We start from the raw sequence: 16,978 nt of genomic DNA, 5'->3' as shown, positions 1-16,978 counted from the left end.
TACACAGAACCTGCTCAGAAAGTAAGCTTTAGAAGTTTGTCTAGCTGGTACAGTCAGAAAAATATTTTGCTGGAATACTTCAATAAGACACTTTAGCCCTGAAAAGCTCAATCCCAAATCACTTGCCACTGACAACACTTCTGTAACTGCCCAGGTCTTTGTCACTCCTCAGGCTTCTCTACCTGCTCGATGTGAGGCTGAAACTTTCAGGATGTTTTCCCTCTTTCAGTATCCCCAACCTGACCCTTGGAGTTAATGACAAGAAAATATCTGAGTACAAAGAAATTCGAGTTTTCTGGATACAGGGAAACAGAAGCCTTGAAGTTGAACACGGATATCACAGCTATTGTGATAGTTTGGGCCTCCTGGAATTGTGAACATTAAAGCAGCATCTTAACTGTCTTTATTTCAGAGTACATAGTTTTTATTCCTACATGAAGTACTGGCATGGGGAGTTACATTGCTGTACCCAGCAAAAAAATTCATGTGCCTTTTCATGTCATAAACTCTCACTCACTCCTTCCCACTTCTTTATTCTACTTATCAGGACTAAAAAGACCCAAAGAAGCCACAGGAGCAGAGGGAGAAGAATAACCTGTGAAGCCAGACAAGCCCTTAGATATTCAACGAAAATATAAAAATTTAAATCTGAACAAGTTACCCTAATTTAAACACCTTAAACAACTCTGTGCACATACACAGTTAGTATTTTATTTTTTAAAAATGTTACTATATTACCAAGATTGCAAAAGTGAAAACATGTTGCAAGTACTTTAAGGCAAACTGTATCTGTTTGTTGTCAGCTTATATAATCACTTTTTATCCCAAATACCTAGGGTTCCTAAAGTCCACTCGATATAAAAATAACACAAAAGCCCCAAGTGCAGGAAGATCTCTGGAGTAGCTTTCTGTTCTAACCCTGACTTCCATGAACTTTATTCTGCTTACTCATACTGAACACACACACACAAGAAATGCAAAGGAATACCCAGAACTAAACTCGTAGCTGAACTGGATTTTTTTAACCTTTGTACCAATTTGGCGGAGGGGGAGGGTGGAAAAAGTTCCCAAATCTCTCTCTAGTTATCACGTGAAATGACCTCAAATTTCTTTCTCCTAAGAGCAAGTTCCAAAATATTTGGTCATGTAAGATAGCAAGAGAGAAAAACATTCAAGAGCTTCTTGCATAAAACTGTAAACCCTTCAGAAACTTTACCAGAACTTTTTCTCACCTATTGTTTGATGCAACCAGGCAAAGCCTCAGCAGGCCATGCAGCTGGGGCTGTGTGATGAATCAAAGCCATGCCATTCTTGTGTACTTCCCAGGAACCCCAAAAAAGCATATCTGCAACCGGGAAACTGCTTTTCCAGCAGTAATTCTTACTCACTGAACTGGCATGCACCAACTTATTTATAGACTGCAGAACAAAGCCAAGCAATAGCAGTTCTGTCATGCAACTCCTGCAATGGCAGTTCAGCCAACCCTCTGCCTGCCCTCCCTACACCTGTGCAGGCAGGAAAAGCACACACCGACAAAAAGCAACTCCAACCACTCAAATACTTGTGGCTTTCTACTGCCAGATCCATTGGTTCTTTCCTTCTTAACATGGAAGATGCCTGCCTGGACTGGAAAATATTAAAGACTACTAAAATAGTAGTATTTTAAAGCAGTAACACGTAGCCTCTCTCATTCAACAGCTTTTGAAGGAGAAGTTTTATTCCTCTATCATGTACCAACACTGAAACACAAAGTCAGCAAGAAAACAAAGAAAATCCAGTTTTCTTAATTTGTTTGCACAGCATGACAAGAACATGGCTGCTCCCAAAAAGCAGTTAGAATGCTGTTTCAAATAAATCTTACTCATTGGAGTCAACTTCAGTAATTCACTCTTCCACCATCTGAGAGAGTACAACAGTTATTCTCTACCACTGCTATGGAAATAGAGTGTGTTAAACTGTTCCATTTAAGCAGAAATGTTAAACTGGAGACATTCCCACCTATGCTCCTCACAGATCCCACACCACTGAGCATGAGAAACAGGAGGGCTAAGAAAAGTAGCCAGACAAAACCAAGGGACTAGTACAATGTCAGTCACCTGTGCTCTCAGAAATGTGGAGTTTCACTCAATTATACAGTACAGAATATTGTTGGTGCAGCTGATGTGCTGCCACATTTGTCCAATACTCATTTAAAAGGGGAAAAAAGAGGCCCTGCAACCCAAACACCTTCAATCCCTAGGTGTTATTTTTAGGTAGAATTCAGGACAGAAGGGTAGTTCCAGTTTGGAAAGTGTATCATTGAAACTAGACCCGAAAAGGGTCTAGTTTCAATGGGGGTCTAGAAAAGGACCCAAACAAGTAGAACCACAACTGTCCCGATTTCCCCCCACCCACAGAGAACATTTTGGCCAGGCAGAGCTCTGCCAAACCTCCACTTTCAACTCTTCTTTCTAGACAGCCACAATTTGCATCGCTCGCAGGTCTCTGCAAATTGGGCATGTCTGACCTCATAAACACACATCCCAGTCCACGGCAGGAATGTCTGGAACAAAGGGATGCCTTTCCCCAGGTGCTCTGTCAAATTACACACACGTTATTTTAAAGCGGTTAACAGACACCGAAATCGTAAGGCTGACTAGCAGCATCTTCACTTACCTAAAAGAGCAGCAAAAATAGGAAAGCGATTTGGATTCAGGTCCAGTTGCTTGGCAACTTCATGCATTAGGTATTGGCTTGTTGTGAGGCTTTTCCCATTCCGGCTCAGTTTTAGGGCATGGGCACTGAAATAGTAAGGGATGTTGCACAATGCATAATCGGAGTCATATGCAACCAAACCATGGAAACCTTTTTCTCTGCAGAAAGCAATTACTTCTTGATGATGATCCTCAATGCTCTGTGCAACCTATAGTGGAAGACAGAGCAATTAGCTCCAGTGTAAACGGCAGCACTGATTTATCACAACTATCACGATATAGCGGGTCTTTCTGAAACTATACATGAGCATTTAAGACACACGAGATAAATCTGAAGTAATTAAACCAAACCAGTGACGCAGCACACGTGGACAGGACATAGGGAGTGCTTGGAAGCCCAGCACACACTCCTGTGGATTCTGTACCTTTGAATTCATCTGAAGGAACCGTTTATGACAGAAACACTCACACTCTAAAGGTATTACTGTACCATGTCTGTCCCACTCACAGGGAAAGCCTTGAGGCTGGGGGTTCTCCGGCAGCTCAGCACATCAAGGTGCCCCCCAGGATCAAGCAAACCCATGATCCCTTTTAAACTTTTTTGGCCCTATTTGAAAAGAGCCAAACACAATCCCGGATGAACAGAGGTAACTTTCTCAACCTTTCAAATGCCCACCTTGCTGTGTTAAGCCAAGTTTTTTCCTCTTTGCACTTTCAGCCTATCCCTTCACACACAGCTGTGTGTGATGGGGCAAACTGCTTTGAGTTCACAGCCCAAACTTCACCTCTCCATTCCTGTTGCCTAGCAAAGCACATATTTTAGGCTACGGCAATCAGATGACTCGAACAGACATGTTGTGCAGGGAGACATGGGCCAACTCCTGATGTTGGAAATACAAAAGCAACCCTTTCTTATCAAGAAGCTTATACTGAAACCAAAAACCCCATGAGGACAGGTCAGTCTGTGCCCGTGCTGCATTCCTACACACCATCAGGAACTGCTACAACTCCAGGCAGCACACACACAAGTCCAGCCAGCTGAGGGCTTTGGATCCCTGATGCTTCCACCATCCCCACACATAACACACACTCAGCGATTTGGAAACCCCCTTGCAAGCTGGGTGTTGGTATAACCTCCCCTCACCGAGTATTCCATTTGAACAACACTGTAGACAAGCAAGCTATCCCAAAATAGACCAGTACAAAACTATTAGCCTCAGTCTCCACAGCACGCATGAATAACTACAGCCTTAGTGCCAGCCAGGCCATTTATATCCTCTGCACAACAGGAGAGAGGGTCCCAAACTCCGCAGCCCTACCCAGCAGCTCTTCAGTCACCCACAGCAAGTTTACAGAGACCCTTCCTCTTCTACTCATGCCTTGCACTTGAACCTGATGCTGAGTTATGGTATTCCAGGGAGGTATGTCAAATTTTGCTTCTCTCAGGCACCTTCATGAGATGTTCCCTTCCAAGCTAAATCCCGAGCAGCAGAACAGCCAGCGCCTTGCCTGTGATATTCCTGATCAAACACCAGCTCACTAAGCTCTCCCTCCTCCTAATCCTACCACCCTGTAGTCTTCAGAAAATGTTACTTCTTCAGAAAGTTCCTCGACGGAGTGTTTTTTGAAATTTACTTTGTTCAAGAGAAAAACACTGGTATTTATTTTCTAACAATGATGCTGTCCCCAGCACAAGGCGTGGGAGAAACCATAAACATCTTTGGAGGAATTTAAAGACATCAGATTTACATAGTTCCTAACTAAAGGAGGGCAACTTAGGCTTCACCCTACCTGCAGGCCCCAGTCTTCACAGGTTTTAAATTGGAAAAATCCCTCTGATGTTTTTTTAATTAAGGGTAGATAGATTTCAATTTTATTAATGTATCAAAACCCAACCTCTCTGCACGCACGACAAGCACCCATGAACTATAAAAAAGCAAGTGAGAACTCCCTCTGCAGCGCTAGGTGTGACACAGGTGCAGATAACACAAGAGGAAGCTCGGTGTGCCCGTTCTGATCTCCTCTGAGCTACTTCCTCTACCTCCAGAGCCCCAAGCCCCTCCCCGTGTCACTGAGCTGGAAGCTGCTGGCTGTTCAGGGAATACCAGAATCCACGTCCAAATAACTGATCCAGCACAGGGAAAGGAGCTGTATTTACCAAAGTGCAGTTAACCCACAACGTAAAACTCTACCGAGACAAGAGTCAGAAATATCCAGTGGCTCTCACAAACACAGACATACCCAGGCAATGTGCCTGGGTTCAAAACCAACCCAGGGAGGGGGGACACGGGGGAAATCACAGCCAGGAGTTTGGAATCATTTTCAAGTCTAAATCTTGTGTAAACATTAACAGTGCTGGCTCAGGAGAGAATCCTGCCTGAGTAAGCGGGCACAAGCACCTTTAGGTACTGAGAACAAAACAGTCTCCCCAAAGCATTAATGTTAAGATCTCCACTGCATAAATATTTAAATTTCAGCAAACCTACTTCACATAAAAGTTTTCTCGAAAGAATTATTCCCCCCAAACTGAAAAATACCAGGTCACGACGAAGCTAAGAAGCCGCAGGATATTTGTTATAACCTGGAGGAACCTGTTATTTTTACATCCTGCTGAAACCATCTGTGAGTGATTTATAATTGCTCTGGATGGAAGACATTACTCTTTTTCTCCCCTCTAATTACTAAAATAGATTAAATTCATAGCAGTTCCTAGCTTCACACAGAAACCTTCTACTCAAGACTCAAATGCTTCCTAAAAATATGAAAATCAATTTCATATTTAAAGTCAATCAGTATTCTCAAACTCAACTTCTCAAAACAAAGCAAGAAAACACTGCAATTTAACAACTGTCTTATGCAGATGCAAATTTTTAAAATCACCCATACGTGCAAATAAAAAAATCACACCTTCAAGATGCATCTGCTCTTTGCCCATCAGGAGGGCTGTGTCAAAGTGAGAGCAAGAATAAAACTAGAGGAAGGTTTAGAGAAAGAAAGATATATGCAATAAAGCAGATTTAGAAAGATAATAAATCATGTCAGAGAGGAAGAAAAGCAGGGAAGGAACATGATTTAAGCTCAGCAGTATCTTTGATGTGTATTATGCATGTGACCACTATAACCATGCAATATCCTTCCTAACCTGAAAATGAATCCATTAAAACCAGATTTATCCACAGAGTTTCTCAACAACTGAAAAAATGAGGCATCAAACGGGAATTGCTGATACCCTTCCCATCCCCAGGACAGCTGAGCAGTGGGGAGAACCCACAGTTTGGACATGCACGGTGGTGGCTCAGGGGTATGAACAGCAACAAACTCTCCCCCCTCGCCCCCAGTACCTGGTAATAATGAGCTGCCAACAAACTGACACAAATACCCATCAAAACTGGGAGGATGTTGTGTTTATGGGGATTTGGGGAGTTGGGGGTATTTTTCTAATGCCAGAAAAGGGACTCGGTAGGATGAGTACTCCTATGGCTGCTTCCAGAGATTAGGAATAAGGCCTGTTACCAAGAAACCATAAAGGAGCTAATGCTGCAGCTAAGCTTGAAAGTAAACAAAGTGCTACAGGTGACACCACTGTCAAATGTGGCAGTTTGGTTTGGATGTAAGACACCCGAGCCAGGTCTGAGACAGAAAGTGTTTAGCAAACTAACTGCCGGTTCAACATGCTACAAAACTACTACAAACATCACATTCCCATTGATATCAAACCAGCTGCCTTCCTGTCAGGTACTATGCATTTCAGTGTAGCGTTAAACAAAGTCTCCACTTTAACACATTAAAAGAAAACAACACCCTTATTTCAACCCATTCATTGCTTTTACTAATCACCTCTAAGTCTCAATAACAAATAAAGGAATATTTATAATGCAGATTTATAATGCACAAACAGATCAAGGTAAAGACCTTCACCACATGGGGCCTAAAACTTTTTGCTCGAAGGACAAAAGTATTTCCTAGCCACAAAAAAAATCACAAAAAGTTCAAACGACAGGATGTTTCCGCTGTCGTGCAAATTCCCACCATCCAAAACACCGTAACACAATCCTGCTCCTAGGCTGGCCAGGGAAACACACGACTGCAGCAGACACGGCCATCACCCCCTCACTTTAACCAAGGCCAGGCCCTCAGCACAGCTCGACGGGCCCTGCGAGCTTCGCCTCCGCTTCCAGTTCGTTCCACACGCGCCGTGGCCCCGGCCCGGTGACCCAATCCTGGCAACAGGGTGGGACTTCCACTGCCCAACACCCGCTGCCAGCCCGGGGTGGCTGCACTCCAGCCCCGAGTTCCTCCATGGATGGGCCCGGCCCCGCGAGCAGGGAACTACGAGGGAGCAACAGCAGCTCCCGCCCCGTTGGCAGAACTAGGAGAAACTTCACCCAAAGTCACCTCTGGGGCGAGCTGCTCGCAGAGAGGCATCTGTACCCCAGGGCTGCAGCCCGGCCAGAGCGTTTCTAATCCGGCAGAAGGCCAAATAACATTAAGCTGCTGCTAGTGATCGAGCGTGCAACTCCGAAGGTTACATAATATTTTTCTACACACTAAAGTAATTTAGGATAATAAAGCCTACAAGTATGTGCTTCCCTCCCACTGCTCTTCCCTCCCCAGCGGGAAGGCGAGCAGGCAACTCCTAAAACTGCAGCTTCATCCCCGGGCTTGTTTTTCCAGCGTCTTGTGTTTCAATATACACAATCGCTCGGCTGAACAGAAACCATCGTAAATCAGGAACGCCGTGCAGAGAGATGCAACGTGGTCATATCCTGCAACCTTTGAAATCGTGGCCTTCCAGTGCAAGATGGTCATGGAGCCCAGATCCGGCACGAAGGGCTGTTTGTGGGGCCGGAAAACTGGGGCTGCCTCTTAAAACGAGAAGTTTAAATGAAGGACTGTCAGCTCGGCGCTGCTGATCGCACTGACTGGAAGTGTTGCTGCTATGGAGTGAGGTGAGAGTTATTCTACGCCTGATTTGAAACGCTTGTTGATACCGGGAAAACACCGAGCAAAACACAAAACCCTCCATAAAGCCGAAACTGCACCTCTGTGCTTTTCGCAGCGAGCCATTTCCCCTCCAGCCCAAGTTTAAACACCTCGCCTTGGCCGGGAACTTGTTGCAGATCCACCCTGCGCGAGAACTAAACTGATTAATTATTTTTTCCCCCCCACACTCTCAATAATTAACTACAGAGATGCTTTTCGCCCACCCGCTCTCCCCTGCGGTACCACAGCCCACAAGGCAAGAAGGGACATTTTGAGTCAAGGGAGCGAAAGAACATGGAGGCAGAAGCCGCCCTGCTGCCGGGCCGGGCCGGGCCGGGCCATGGGCGCTGCCGCTCGCCCCGCCGGGGCCTCCCGGCCTCCGGCCTCGGCGGGGCGGCGGGCAGCGCCCTGGAAATCGGCCGGAATACCCCGGGGATTGAGGCCGCCGAAAGTTGTGCCGCCCCCACGGGTCCGGGCGACATTTTGAGGCGCTGAGGGGAGCGGCGGACGGTGCCCCCCCGCTCCCCCGCGGGCAGCCCCCGCTGCCATCTTGGAGCGGCCGGGGGGGGGGAAGCGGCGGGGAGGGGGCGCCGGGACCCCCGGGCTCCTCCTCACCTTGATGTGGAAGCGGATGAGGGCCAGGCGGATGCAGTGCGCCATGCAGACGGGCGGCAGGAACCAGACCTTGGGCGGCGGGGTGCCCTTGTTCTGGACGTGGCTGACGATCTGCTGCGCCGTCTGGCGCTCGTTGCCCTGGCGCTTCACCCACTCGTGCAGCCGGGCCTTCTCCAGGGCGCCGTTGAAGAAGACGAAGAGCTCGATGTTCCCGTTGAAGCAGGCCTTGGCCAGGGCCGCCAGGTAGCCCAGCATGTGGTTCCACTGCCCACCGCTCACCCAGTCCGTGTAGAAGCCGCCGTAGAGCCGGTGCAGGCAGTTGTCGGCGTCGATGAGGAGGCGCAGCGGGGTCTGGGGGGGCCGCTGGCGGCCCCCACCCACGAGGCTGCCCCGCGCCAGCTTCTGCAGCTCGACGGGCACCACGGCGCTGGGGCAGTGCTTCTCGATGTAGTCCTGGAATCCCTGCACTCCCATGGTGAGGACCGGGCGGCGGCGGCGGGCAGGCGAGCGGGGGCCCGGCAGTGGCGGCGGCGGCGGCAGCGGGGTCTGGGCTCGGGCCGGGCGGCGCGGCGGCGGCAGGCGGGCGGTGGGAGCGGTGGAGCCGGGTGGGAGCGCTGGCTGCCGTCGGTGGCCGATCAAGGGGGAGTTGTATGGATTAGTGGGGGGCTCATGGCTGCCGCGGCCGCCATGTGCTGCGCTCACAGAGCCATGGCTCGGGGATCCGGGCGGCTGCGGCTCCGACTGCCGGGGGGCGGGGGAGCGGCCGGGCGCGCAGGAAGCCAACCCGCCGCTGCCGCCGCCTGCGGCAGCGAGAGCGGAACGGGCGGGACTTGGCGGCCGCGCCGCTGCCACTCACACACCGCGCGGGGCCGCGGCGGGAGCGCGGCGCGGGGAAGCGGAGCGGCCTCGGCGCCGCCGCCCGTGCCCGGTGCCCGCAGCCCCTCACGGCCCCCCTGCCCTGCCCTGCGGCTCTGCCCGGCCCGGCCCGCCCGCCGCGGCCGTTGCATAACCCGGGCATGCGCGGGAGCGCGGCGGAAGCGAGTGGCGGGGAAGGGGAGGGGGCCGGGGGCGGGAGCGGCGGCGGCGGCAGCGGCAGCGGCAGCACCAGCACCGGTAGCACCGGTGCAGACCCCGCGGTGCCGCCGGGCCTTCCCGGGCAGTGGCGCTCCCCTCAGCCCCGCGGCAGGCCCGGCCCGGGGGAGCGGCGCTCCAGGGCACCTGTTACTCGGAGACCCCCGGCCGTGCCGGGGCGGCAGAAGCGCCCCCGCATCGGGTCGGGTCCGGGGCCGCGCCCGGCCTGGGCACAGCGCCTTCCCCTGCGCACAGACCCGGCAGTGACCGGTGAATGTGCCGGCCTGGCCCGGCCTCACCCGCCGAGCCTTCGCTGCTGCTGGGAAAGCTTCCAGATCGTAGAATATCCTGAGCTGGAAGGGACCCGCGGGGATCATCCAGTCCAGCTCCTGGCGCTGCACGGGACATGCCAGCAATCCCACCCTATCCCTGAGAGCGTTGTCCAAACCCTCCTGGAGCTCTGGCAGCCTTGGGGCTGTGCCCACTGCCCTGGGGAGCCTGTTCAGCACCCAACCACCCTCCGGGGGAAGAACCTTTCCCTGATACCCTAAACCTGCCCTGACCCAGCTCCAGCTATTCCCTGGGTGCTGTCCCTGCTCACACAGAGCTGACCCTCCACTGCCCCTCGTGAGGAAACTGCAGACCTCTGTGAGGTGTGACCTGTCTCCTCCAGACTGAACAAACCAAGTGCCCTCAGCTGCTCCTCCTGTGGCCCCTCCAGATCCTTCACCATCTTTGTTGCCCTCCTTTGGACACTCTCTAATAGCTTTAGATCCTTCCTGTATTTTGGCACCTAAAACCATGCACAAGACTCAAGGTGGGGCCACACCAGTGCAGAGTAGAAAGGGACAATCATTTCCCTGAATGATTTTGATTGCCTTTCCCACCTTAGACAGGTTTAAAGTATCTGCTTGCACTGCTGCCACGACTGGTAAATGAGCATAAGTATCAATTGTTGGGGAAGAAACCCATAAATGAGCATAAATATTGATTATTGGGCAAGAAACCTACTGTTTGCTGCTCAGGCAGTGAGGAGTTATCTGTCTTCAGTTTTACCAGATTAAATTATTTTTTAAAAGACCAAGATGAGGACTGTCCCCAAGCATCAGAAGTTGCCTGCAAGTTTGTCACTGCGGTAATATCACAGCGCCCGAGCAGTTCTGTGCTGTGCAGGTGTTGGAAAACTACAGAAAATGTCAAGCTGCTGATGCTGTATGTTCACATTAATATTTTATTAATCAGGAAAAAGCGTATTGTTAATGAGGTTTCAGTCAGGCTGGATTGGCACCCACAGTAAATATTCCCAGCAGGGAATAGCTGGTGCAGCAGGAGTGGGCTGGCTCGCTCGCGGGCGCCAGGGATGCACATCTGAGGCCGACTGGTGCAGCAGCAGGATAGTGGAATAAAGAACACTGAAAAAAGCTGTGGAAGTAATCAGGGGAAGTGCATGTTTCTTCTTAAAAATCTGGTTTTGAAGTAATCTGAGAGTGTGGTTTCCTATGGAAATAGCCTGATCTCCTTCCAGACTACCGTTGCCTTAGAACTCTTAGATTCTCCTATCAGCATAGGCGTGTTTTGATAACATCAAAATAGTAAAACGCTGTAGAACACTTTGAAGGACACACCAAACATGATAGTAGGTCAGCAGTGCTAATAGAAGGAAACTGGATCAAGAAGAAAGAACTTTAGAAATCCAAATATCCCCAAAAGGACCAAAATTTGGTCAAAACAGCAAGTATTGCCATACATTAGGTGCCTGAAAAGCAGGTGATCTGACAGGCCTACACATATTCAATGCTCTAACAGTGCGAAGTCTGATCACAAACAGGCCGTTCCCTAAACTGTAAGTGAGCAGTAGCTGAGTCAAGAAGAATTCAATATCTGTTGTTAATAGTCTCACAGGATCTTTAGGCTCAGTAGCCTTAGGAATGGCACATCATCTGTAAATGGAAGATGATAAATTTACTTGTGTTTTTTTGTTTGTTTGTTTGTTTTGTTTTGTTTTGTTGTTGTTTAAGAAGGAAACTAGCCCAGAACATGTGCCACCAGAAGCCTGGCTGTTACCATCCTGACTCTTCCCATGGAGTCAGGAAGACTCAGTGGAACTGCCCAGGCACAAACATGACCCTCCCTCCCCAGAGAATAGAGAGAGGAAAAGCACAATGGCGAACAAGGTGATTCCAGAAGTTATTTGACACAAACTAAAACTTTGGCCAGACAATGACAATGGAAAAGAAGTGAAATTTATGGAAAACAAAATTACTTTGGGAGGCAGGTAGACTAGGCCAGACTTAGAGAGCAATTAATCAAAGGCACAAGGCAAACAAGGTGTTTTTTCATCAACCAGCAGCAGAAAGCCTGCAGGAATCATTAATCTTCTCCCTCAGCACTGAGACACAACATATTTCACTGTTCCCAGATGTTGGTTGTGTAAGGGAAGGGTTAACAGTGATTCGTATTAAAGTCAGTGACTCATTATCCAACCTGAACAGAAGAGAATTAGGAGTGGCTCCCGAGAAGGAAGGAACTGAACAGTCATTAGGAAGAACTAACGAATAACCATGTCAGGGCAAGAGCAGAGTTGAACGTTATCAGTTGGTTCCTCTGTTAGCGAAAGTCAATCTTTCCTCTCCTGTCAGAGAGTTGGAGAGAGCAGGAAGGTCCCCCTTGAGCCTCTTTTTGTCCAGGCTGAGTCCCCCCAGCTCCCTCAGCCACTCCTGGTGCTCCAGGCCCTTCCCCAACTCCATTGCCCTTCTCTGGACACAGTCTAGCAGTCCACTCAGGTCTTGTTGTTTCATTCTCTTGTACCAACTGGCCTAAGGGACCTTTAGTGTCTGGTGAAAGTCAAGAGTCAATCCTATTCCTTCTTTGCCCCTCTAAGCCAGGGCTGCTCTCCCTGCCCTCGCAGGCCAATGTGTGCCTGGTGGTGACCAGACAGGAAACATGCTTTTTTCTTTTTTTTTTTTTTTTTCCCTTCCTACTGGCATTTGCTTTTTTATTTTCCTCAACAAAATATCGATTTATCCAGAGCGTGCTCTTCCTTGTTATGTTTTTTACTCTTACTCAGCAGCCATTTTGGGGGGGAGCTGTTTGATTTCATCCGTCCGCCTTTGCTGTCAAGACAAACTGCTGTTGATTCCTGATTAATTCTTCAGAGATTTTCTCACATTTCTGGCCCTTGGTTAATTGCAGTGAGGTATTTAAGAACTGTTACTCTTTCCCAAAGTTGCTAAATCCTCCTGACTTGTCACATATTCCATGTGTTTTCTGTACACTTAAGGGAGGTTGATCCAAATGCCTGGCGGCAGGAGCCCAGCAAAGACACCGGTGCTGGAACAAAGACTCTTTTTTCAGTGTCTTCATATTATTTGGGACTTTCTTTTGGCATCTTAATTCAGCTATGAGCATCTTGTAATACTTTCTCCTGTTGTGGCTCATAGGCTGGGTTTGGTGTGCTGCCCCTTATCCCACAGGCAGTTATCTGGGTGTTGTTAACAATTACCTGTGTGAAACACGGGTGATCAACTCCCCTGGAGCACCGTTTTTGACTATCTGGTCTCTTGTTCCTCCTGAGACAATACGTATATTTTGTGCTTGAAAAAAGCTGATTTAGGGAGCCTTGTATCTGAATGAACTGGGCAGCAATGCACATTTCTTATATGGAATGGGGAATGCAGAGAGGGGGAGAGAAGATGGAACACCGCAGGAGCAGGATCATGAGGAGCTGCGTCATCTTCCTGGGTGGGTTTTACAGGATTACTTGTTGGCAACCATCACTGAGTTGCACTTCTATTTCCTTGGGCCAGTTGACTTGTTAATATCATAGAATCATAGGATCACTGCAATTGGAAAAGACCTTCAAGATCACCAAGTCCAACCCTTCAGCCAAATCCCACCAAGGCCGCTAAATCACATGCCAAGTGCCACATCTGCATTGTTTTTTTTAAAACACTTCCAGGGATGGTGACTCCACCACTTCCCTGGAGAACCTGTTCCAATGCTGAACTACTCTTCTGGTGATGAAATTTTTCCTCACATCCAACTTAGAGCATCCTTGGCACAACTTGAGGCCATTTCCCCTTGACCTATTGCATGTTACCTGGAAGAAGAGCCCGACACCCACCTCCTTTCAGATAGCTGTAGAGAGCAATAAGGTTCCCCGAGCCTCCTTTTTCTCCTCCTCTTTGAGTCTTTTTTTTTTTTTTTTTTTCCCTCTTTCCCTCTTTTCTTAAGGCATCTGCTGCTTTCCAAGTAATTTCTTTAGGCCACTCAAATCATAGTAAAACATGCCAGGCCAACACTGACATTTTGTAGACAGGACGTATGTGAAAGCACGTCGCCTACTGCAGGAACAGCAGAGGAAGAGAAAAGAACTTCTCTGATAGCCTGCTGTGGTGCCCATGTGGAGATGAGTTGGGCTACTATTGGACTACCAATCCAAAGAAAAGATGATTAAAAAGATGTCACACCTCAGTAGACCCCCTGCTACTCTCAAACTTGAAACTTTTGATCACCCGCAGATCACCCAAGCCATCAGGAGTTCAGCCTGGTGGGGTAAATGACTGTGTTGCTCCAGCACATTTTTAGGGCAAGCAAAAGACCGGGAGCGAGTCCTCTCGGAGTGCCTGGGAAAAGCAGGCAGGCGGAGGAGGGGGCCGTGACGACGGCTGAAAGAATTCCTCCTTTCAGAGAACAAGCAGCGCTTTCACAGCGGTGGATGCTCGGCCGCGGCACACACCACACAGATTACATCAGGGCCACTCGCTGCCTTTGATTCGCTGCAAGGAACAAAAGCGTGAAAATTTTCGGCTCTAAACTTGAATTTTCAAGAGAAAAACGCATAAATAATAAGGGCATTATGAAGCAGGCAAGGGGAGCTGGTGGGGAGCAGCAGCGCTGGTTCTTCGAAAACCTGGAACAGTAGCGTGCTGTTCCCCTGGAGGGATGAATGGTTGTGTGAGACGTACAAAAAGCCAGTATTTAAAGTACATTCTGCAGTGCTTTTTTTTGCAGGAGCATCAGTAGTATTACAAACAGATACTGATAGAATACTACAGCTAGTTACTATAACAGAGATACTGATAGAATACTACAGCTAGATGCTATAACAGATAAGATGCAAGTGGTATCACGAGGGCACGTCTGAGCTAAAATATATAAACTGAGGCCATTTCAGAAGAGCAGCTATTTACACTTCCAACACTTTAAAAACATGTCATTTTTGTTGGCGTTTATGCAATTAACACAAGCATCTCCGGCAGGGAAGTGACAGATTTAGCTACCTAAATGTGCAGTAGGGATGCCAGGTTTGGGAGCACCATGCAAGCCAGACCTTCACTATCAGTCTGTTACAGCAACTGAATTCTTTCTCTTGCCCAATCACACTCCAGTCTGGTCTGCCAGCACATCACCCAGAGATGTGGATCGCTCAGTTATTTGTCTTGTCATGAACTGCCCTTGTTTCATCCTTATAGCTCTTGCTGCACAGTCTAAAATCTAAGTATTAAAAAAAAAAAAAAAAAAAAAAAAAAAAAAAAAAAAAAAAAAAAAAAAAAAAAAAAAAAAAAAAAAAAAAAAAAAAAAAAAAAAAAAAAAAAAAAAAAAAAAAAAAAAAAAAAAGGATTTGAATTGCAAAGTATAAAGTTGTGGGGCTGTGCCTGCTTGAATCAGCACACAGGATAAAATGAGGTCCACAAAACTCAGACTTCTTGAAGCAGTGGGCTGGGCACAAGGGATACTTTGTGCCTTTCCTGTCACATAGTGTGGCTCTCCATGTCCATCCCATGGGCACGGCTGCCCCTCCTGGGACAGGGTGCTCCTTGAGCTGGTGCAGTTAGAGGAGAGGAGAAGCAGACAATTCTCTTGTTGTCCAGAACTGGCCCACGAGCCACCAATTAGGCTGCTCGGAATGACAGCATTCCGTTCAAAGGGCTGCTAATTGTATTTTAATGATGATTTAAATGCTGCTGATCATCATTTCAGAGACATCCAGATCACTAATTACTCATAGTCTATGTGGAGCTTTAAGCAGGCGCAGGCAAAGCACTGTAGAAATGTGAAGTAATGTTAATAATGTTCTCAAAGGCCTTCCCTGCCCTCCCACGTGTCAAAAGCATCATCTCCTATTCCTGGACCCAAACCCTGACCTGGCTGTTCACATCTGGGATCCAGCTGTCCAACTGCAGCAGAGGCTCTTGCAGCACTCTGGAAATAAGGAAAAAGGAGCAGCAATTCCAAATTACTTACGTGCATTAACCGAAATTCTCCCAGTATTAATACAAATTAACTAAAATTCTTACACCACCACCACCTCAGAACATTTTACCTTTGAGGTAAAGTACCGACGTGATCAAACTGTGCTCCCAATCACAGCTTGCCCAGGATGTATGAATAAACTTGCCAGAATGTAGGTCCCGCTGTGTGCCCTGCACAGGAAGGACATGGAGCTGTTGGAGCCAGTCTGGAGGAGGCCACCAAGATGATGAGAGGGATGGAGCAGCTCTGCTGGGAGGGAAGGCTGAGAGAATTGGGAAATTGGGATTGTTCAGCCTGGAGAACGGAAAGCTTCAGGGTGACCTAACTGTGGCCTTCCAGTACCTGAAGGGAGCCAACCAGAAACATGGAGAGAGACTGTTTATAAGGGCCTGGGGTGACAGAACAAGAGGGAATGGCTTTAGACTGACAGAGAACAGGATTAGGTTAGGTATTAGGAAGAAATTCTTGGCTGTGAGGGAGGAGAGGCCCTGGCACAGGTTGCCCAGAGAAGCTGTGGCTGCCCCATCCCTGGGAGTGTCCAAGACCAGGTTGGACGGGGCTTGGAGCAACCTGGGCTGGTGGAAGGTGCCCCTGCCCATGACAGGGGGATGGTACTAGCTGATTTTTATGGTCCTTCCCAAACCAATCCATTCTGGGATTCGATGGTTCTTCCCTCGCTGGTGCAGCAGGAGTGATGGGAACTCAGCTGACCTGTGGAGCTCACAGAGCCAGAGCTGTGCTCATGCCCTGGGTTCCAGGGAGCTCAGTTTCAAGGCTGGCAAGTCAGTACCTGCCATAAGCATGAAATTCCTTCCCAAATGTTTACTTGTATTCTGTACAAGATGCTCATAGTGTGCTGAGGAATCCATTCTCCAGAAAAAATATTTAGAGTGCAAGTCACAGTTTCCCCCTTCAGAAATTCAGCCAAAACACACCGAATCTGCTATCCACTGACAACACAGTGCTGGTCAAGATGTTTATACATAAAACACTCTTGTCAGTGAGAGTAAAGCACATATCTTGCCTGTGTAATTGATATCTAGAAATGGAAAAGCTGGCTGAGCCCTGTTCTAAAATACGAGCTTTTACAAGAACGTAGGTTACCTGTAGTACAGTGGATTTTACATGCCAAATCTAAGCAATCAGAATTTTGAAGAGACTTTTATTGATGCAGGAAAAAAAGGGAGGCTTGTTTTCTCATTGAAAAATAAGATGCATGTAAATAAATACTAACGCAGATTTTTTTTTTTTTTGGTGAAGATTTATGTGCGAGTAATCTCTTTATAGTCCTAGAGAGTATTAGGTTTCACTAATCTACCCTCAATTTGATGTGAGGTCACTGGCCTTGGGCGAGAGTGAGG

At 48.1% G+C, this 16,978-nt stretch overlaps 1 protein-coding gene and 1 long non-coding RNA gene across 7 annotated transcripts in view; one reads left to right on the top strand and one right to left on the bottom strand.

The window, feature by feature from the left end:
• The window catches only part of FAM120A (family with sequence similarity 120A), a 50,097-nt gene extending 41,008 nt beyond the window's left edge, over positions 1-9,089 (bottom strand). For 3 of the 5 annotated variants that reach the window (XM_027888831.1, XM_027888835.1, XM_027888834.1), the window contains exons 1-2: positions 8,292-9,086; positions 2,656-2,902 (exon numbers count right to left, since the gene is read on the bottom strand). In XM_027888831.1, the coding sequence (XP_027744632.1) occupies positions 2,656-2,902; positions 8,292-8,765 (721 nt within the window). In that variant the 5' untranslated portion in view covers positions 8,766-9,086. Of the gene's footprint in view, positions 1-2,655; positions 2,903-8,291 lie in introns of all 5 variants that reach the window. The other 2 variants (XM_027888832.1, XM_027888833.1) reach the window with 2 other exon arrangements.
• LOC114059869 overlaps positions 8,656-16,978 on the top strand; it is a 14,808-nt gene continuing 6,485 nt past the window's right edge. For both annotated transcript variants that reach the window (XR_003571754.1, XR_003571753.1), the window contains exon 1: positions 8,656-8,766. This is a non-coding gene — a long non-coding RNA (uncharacterized LOC114059869). The remainder of the gene's footprint in view (positions 8,767-16,978) is intronic.

The sequence above is a fragment of the Empidonax traillii genome, unplaced genomic scaffold (genome assembly GCF_003031625.1).
Source record: "Empidonax traillii isolate 1590-97213 ecotype Southwest subspecies unplaced genomic scaffold, ASM303162v1 scaffold246:size859669, whole genome shotgun sequence".
Classification (NCBI taxonomy): Eukaryota; Metazoa; Chordata; class Aves; order Passeriformes; family Tyrannidae; genus Empidonax; species Empidonax traillii.
The sequence above is the reverse complement of the archived record's forward strand: the minus strand, read 5'-3'. Positions and strand labels throughout refer to the sequence as shown.